Genomic DNA, 6,260 nt, shown 5'->3' on the forward strand with positions numbered 1-6,260 from the left:
CTAGGATAATTCATTTTAATTACATCACAGGAATGCTTGTGCAGCGAAGTACATTCATTGATGTGCTTTTCACAAAGGGCTTTTCAGAAGAAGACAGAGAGGTATTTAGAAACGCTAACTGGTAATTCTCTTTACTCTGGGAATCTGAACACACACACACACACACACACACACACACAGAGGGTCCACCTCGGCTGCCCTACCAGCTGGCGGTCACATTGCTGCTTCATTTTTGTTTGCCCGTGGCCCTGTGACCCTCCAGGCTTCATTTGCATCCTAGTGTTGAGTGCTCAACCACCGTCCCAGACCGCCATTCTCCAGCGCTGTCAAAGACCAGCGACATCATCAACTATCAGTCACACCACAGCTCATGCACTGAAGTTTTAAGACATGTTCAGTTAAAGTCACAGTGCTGGGAGAGGAGCATCATAGAAACATGCTGATCTACTGTAGGGTGGTATCTTAAAGGAATAGTTCACCCAAAACGGACAATTCTCTCATCATTTACTTACCCTCATACCATTCCAGACGTGTCTGACTTTCTTTCATCTGCAAAACACAAATGAAGATTTTTAAAAGAATATTTCTGCAGCTTCAATCCAAGTGAATGGTGACCAAAATATTTTAGCTTCAAACATCACATAAATGCAGCATAAAAGTAATCCATATGACTCCAGTGGTTTAATCCATGTCTTCAGAAGTGATATGATAAGTGTGTGTGAGAAACAGATCAATATTCAAGTCCTTTTTTTACCTTAAATCTCCACTTTCACTTTCACGTTCTTCTGCTTTTGTTTCTGGCAGTTTGCATTATTTTTGCATATCACCACCAACTGGGCAGGGAGGAGAATTTATAGTAAAAAAGGACTTAAATATTGATCCGTTTTTCACCCACATCTATCATATCGCTTCTATGACTTTTATGCTGCCTTTATGTGCTTTTTGGAGCTTGAAATATTTGGTCACATTTATTTGCAGTGCATGTTCCAACAGAGCTAAACTATTCTTCTAAAACTCCTTGTTTGTGTTCAGCAGAAGAAAGGGGTTGAATAGCACATCTGGAAAAGCATGAGGATGAGTAAACGACGAGGCGAGGGAATTTTCATTTTTGGGTGAACTCTCCCAAAAAATATCCTATACTTACTAAGTATTTTAATGGAATTAAGTGAGCATGTTATTTGATAAGGCAAAACTAAATACACTAGAGAGAGAGAAAGAATACACACCTGTTGACTGTAGTATGTGTAGTTTGTGGAGAGTTGGTAAGTTGCTCGAAAGAGTTAATCGCTACAAATTAGTTCTCAAAAATGATTGGAATATTTTACAGATTGCCTCTGTCTATTTCCTTCTTGCTCATTGATTCGTTAGGGGTCGAACGCCTTTCAGCTGTCACAGAAACGCAAACAGACATATAACTTTACATCTGTAAGAAGGTGTGTGATTTTAATTTTACCACTGGTGCTACTTAGTCCATATGTTCAATTTAATTTTATATTTTATGTTCTTCTTTCTCTTTTTGTGAGTGTCATGGATTGTTGACCTGGTGTCACACAGATCTGCAGATTCTAACGATGTTCTGTGAGAGATTGTGAAGCCCATCACATGCGCTGAACTCTATATTACAGCCTTCACTAAACTAAGGATTTAGATCATCTTGATGCTGAATTAGCTCTAACTACCTGTTCTGATCACACTTCAGAGAAATTAACATTTGATCATGATGTTCAGCAATGAACATGAAATAATAGAGCTGTTTTATTAAAGAGGGCTTTTGAGATTTGATGTTAATAAAAAATAAGCCATAGCAAAACACATTTTGTCTAGTTTCATATACAGTTTTGGAAAGTTTGACATATCTGTGGTTAAGATGTGAGAATAGAATAGTAATCTATGCTACATAATTTAGAAATAATGTATGATAAAATATGTATTTTTTTAAAACAAATCTTGATCTTTGACAAATCAAATCTGCCACCAATAATGAATTGGAAGGAAATAACAACTGAAAGCATGGCAGCATGGCAACATGGCAAACACTTGAACAAAGCAAACATAAACATGATGACTTAGGAAAAGCACATGAAACGTAGGCTATAGTAAAGACTAAAGACAAATGTTTTGACAGAAAAAAAAAAAATGCAATTTAATTTATTATTAAAATGACATAAATAAAACTCACAATGAGTCCAACAAATACAACCAAGATAGATAGCCTATGTACAAATGATTTCAGGACAGATTGCATTCATAACTACAGTCACCATTCATTTCCAACTGTGTTTACCATAATATACTAAATGTGTTCAGTTAGTGTAGCAGAAGAGTAAAGTCCATCTCTCTTTTTATAGATAGCACATAAGACTGCTACTGTTGCCATTACATACTGTACTATTACAATGAAAATGGACGTTAACTTTTATTTATTTACACACATATACATTTTAGTCAGTCAACAGCATGATTTGGTCTTATTAATCTTTTAAATAACATTAAGAATAAACACCATCATTGGCCCTGTACTTCATGATGGAATTGGCAAATGTAGGAGCTCTATAACTAAGTGATTGTCCCTCACCAGGTTTAGATTGTCTATGGCCACAAGATCATCTACAGATGTGAATATCAGAGAGTATCCATCCATTTTCCATTGCATTGATAGTTTGATGGTCTTTTAGTCAATCTCTTCCATTTCCTCTGAAAACAGCCGTCAAAATGGCCATTGTAGGATCTTCACTTAAGATCAAGTCTTTTCAGCCACTTGAATCTCTTTGCCAGCACAGAGTAGACTCTCAGTTTGAAGATAGGAAGGATTGAACAAATCTGGAATGCTGTTCATCTGGATCTCAGTAGCTTTGTGCAACAGGCGTCCAGGAAGCTGTAAGTCTGGCGATGGAGCTCTCAAACTGGGCATCTCCAACTCCAACCTCGCCCAAGCTTGGATCGTACATGGAGGAGGGAGAGGACACGGGCAGAGAGGAGGTCAGCCCAGAGTAGGATACAGAGGAACCGCGAAGGAACTGAGACGTCAGGCCACCTGTGATGGACCCTGATGCCGAACCAGAAGGGGTGAGGGTCGTACCGGCCACAGACCACAAACTTGGGTACTGGCTGTGGAGACAAAGGGAATGCAGGGTTAGACAATTAATCAGAATCGTTTATTCAAAAAGAGGGATCTTTTCAAGAAAGTACAGACCTGCTGTTGGAGGTAGTGTTGGTGGTGTGGGCAAGGGTGCCTATCCCACTAGAGTTGGGTATCTGCAAAGCTGACCAGCTATCATGAGAAGCAAGACTTCCTGAAGAGTTGTCCATGTAGTTATCTGAAAGCAAAGACATACTTTAAATACCCAAAGCAATTCCAACAAATTATCTAGGGGACAACAAAGAGATAGGGATACATTAGAAAGCCCCAACAAGAAGACTACATTTTCGGCCTAATTATCCAGCATACATTTAAATTATACTGTTGTATAATGCATGTGTTGTAATAAACCGTCAAGCTGTCTATATCAGGGTTTTGAGTTATAAAAGCAAGGTCTAATGATATATTTGCTCTTACTGGTTGTAGTGCTGCGGTGTGGGTAATGGCCTGGGTAGGGAGCAGCTCTGTGATTCCTTAGACTGGAGTATCGCTCGCAGTAGGACCCAGAGGAGTGCACAGGGGCCCCACTGAACTGAGGAGGGCTGCTGCTGGGGCCCATAGGGCCATTACTGGGCAAAAACCAGCTACCAACTGTTGAAGGAAGAAAAACGGTTAAATACGCAATAGTCAAGAAAGACAACGAATATGAATGCTGGTTGGTTCACTTACGTTGTGAGTATCCAGATTGCTGATTGTCAGTGCTGTGGTCTGGGATGTCCTTGTGGTCACTTCTGTTGATATGACAACACAATAAAGTAAGGTTTAGTGAATGAGTTTTCAGAGCATGACAACTCATGTTAAGTAACTGATTTTTCTGTACCTCTCTTTGGCATCCAAGAAAGCTTTGGCAAAAGGGTTGTGCTTGATCTTCAGAGCTGTGATCTGAGAGAGAAAAACGAATTAAGAGCAAATCTACGGAAAGAAACAGGTTTCATGTGTGGAGAGAGAAGACTACTTCGGCTTTTAATGCAAATTGACAAACACTCACCTCTTCATTCTGATAAGCTGTGACTGCAATAAATTGGGTCTCAGGAAAAGATTGACTGCTGATCATTTTCTGAATCCCCCCGACTTTCACGATGTGAATCCTGGGTTCGTATTTGTGCAAAGAGTTCAGCATAATCTGGAGAAAAAAAAGAAAGTTATGCAATTGTCATAAATAAATCCACTAAGTACATTTTTACATTGATGTCTACTTATTCAACAGATCATTGTGCACTAGTCAAATACATTTAAATCAAGTAATTCATTCCAAGGAAAAAGTCATTAGAGTAGGCTAATTTTCCAAGAAAAACGATTGCATTTACACATGATTAAAGTCCACCATTTGAGAGAAACTGAGAAAGGCAGGAAATGTGTCTTTACCTGTCCTCCCCCATTGAGTTTATTGGAGAGTTTGACTTTGCTGAAGGAGACGGGTGCTTTCATCCAGTGCGCGCCGAAGTTGGGTGAGTCTGGGTGAATGTAGACGCAGCTCGGGCTCTGAGGTTCGGGTTTCCCGCCCGGAACCCATTCGCCGTTCACATATTTCCAACGGTTATTATCTGCGGCTACAAAGTCCAGCAGGACCGAGTACATAGCGTTCGGGTCCAGACCGGTGACACTGGCTCTGAGCACGGGGAACATTCGTCTTAAAAGTAAGAGAAAGATTTGTCAATAAATAAATAAATAAATACAACTGTAACAATATTCCTAGTCAATGGATCGATCTGGACAAATTAACAAGTTTTCTATTCAAATCAACCACACCGCTGAATAGCGATTAAGCCGAGCACGATTAGATTGACCTTTTCATGGATTCTAAACTTAGATTATGTCTCATTCATTTTTGTTGTGTTATTTATGTCACTCGAAACCACCCAAATATGTTTTACTCTTAAAAAAAAAAATGAGAGTGATTTTTTTTTAGTGAATATTTTTGAATGGTAAAATGAACACTGCAGTTTGATGACACACATTAGCCCAGGCCTACCTTCCAGTTTTGGTGACAATCATTTCATTGGTGAGCTCTTTAAATTTGCACCACAGTTCCGCATCCTCCAGGGAAAGTTTAATATCCCGCTCAGACGCGTCGCCTTTCTCGTTGCCCTTTTGAAATTCGCTCTCCACGGCGCTCAGAAGATGATCCAGACGCTGGTCGGGACTGGAAGAAGTCATATTTCCAACGAAATAAATCTTCAGTCAAGTCCAATATTACGCTATGCTTTGACAGCGCGTCACGAACTGCTCTCTCAACGCGTTCCGAGCGTTTTTAAAGGGCCGATATACGGACCGCACGCTGTTGCGGGGCGTGACCCGCGAGCACTAGACCAGGCCCACCGCGCTCTAATAGCGCACGATCATTTATCGCCACAAAACGGAAAGTACCCTATTCTTGACTTCCATAGTGGGCACTTACAACTTGTTAAGCTGTTTTGACCATCTTAGGGTCACGAAAAAAATAACATACAAGACTTTTGGTATGCCTAAATAAAATTTCGTAAAATAAATAAATAAATAAAAAAAAATAGAAAAACAAAACTATAGAAAAACACATTTAAATTCTATATTGACCTTGTTATATGCCTAATAATGTATTAATTTAAATTGTAAAATATAAATGTATTTTTATTATACTGTTATTGTGCGCTAATATTTCATTTTCATTGGGTATATTATTAAATATTTTATTATTATTAAAGAATTATTTTTTAAATGAAACATACTGGTTAAAATGCCGCTTTAAAGCAAGCATCGGGGTTTACACCTGGATTCGTAGCACGATAGCAGCCTAAATCCCAACTTATTTGTTTCTGTTTGCAAACTCGTCTTTTAAACAAAAGAAGGAAGAGAGACGCTGTCTGCTCCCTCGGTGCCTTTGAACTCAGCTGTATATTTGCGAATAATGCTAATCTTTTGTTGTCCCAGATACACATGTGAGAAACTCGTGTTTACTGTGGACGGGCCATTAGGATACGACCATTGACGCGTCCTGTGTGCCAGTGCTCGACTGAAGTGTGGATGGCCCAGAGGTGATATGTGAATTTCCTTAATCCCGCATGACTCCAGCGAGATAACAATATCTGAGTGTTATAGCTCAACCCAATTATAAAACGAGAGAGTTTTTGTTCAAACTATTATT

At 39.2% G+C, this 6,260-nt stretch overlaps 1 protein-coding gene across 1 annotated transcript; it reads right to left on the reverse strand.

Annotated features, from left to right (window-relative positions):
* Positions 1 to 2,843: 2,843 nt before the first annotated feature.
* On the reverse strand, positions 2,844 to 5,296 carry LOC127651005 (T-box transcription factor T-A-like). The gene is made up of 8 exons (XM_052136698.1): positions 5,112 to 5,296; positions 4,505 to 4,769; positions 4,128 to 4,262; positions 3,960 to 4,021; positions 3,809 to 3,870; positions 3,557 to 3,730; positions 3,194 to 3,317; positions 2,844 to 3,108 (listed from the first exon to the last, which is right to left on the reverse strand). The coding sequence occupies exons 1-8, from the start codon at positions 5,294 to 5,296 to the stop codon at positions 2,844 to 2,846; spliced, it is 1,272 nt and encodes a 423-aa protein (XP_051992658.1).
* Positions 5,297 to 6,260: the final 964 nt, after the last annotated feature.

Source organism: Xyrauchen texanus, chromosome 10, assembly GCF_025860055.1.
Source record: "Xyrauchen texanus isolate HMW12.3.18 chromosome 10, RBS_HiC_50CHRs, whole genome shotgun sequence".
Taxonomy (NCBI): Eukaryota; Metazoa; Chordata; class Actinopteri; order Cypriniformes; family Catostomidae; genus Xyrauchen; species Xyrauchen texanus.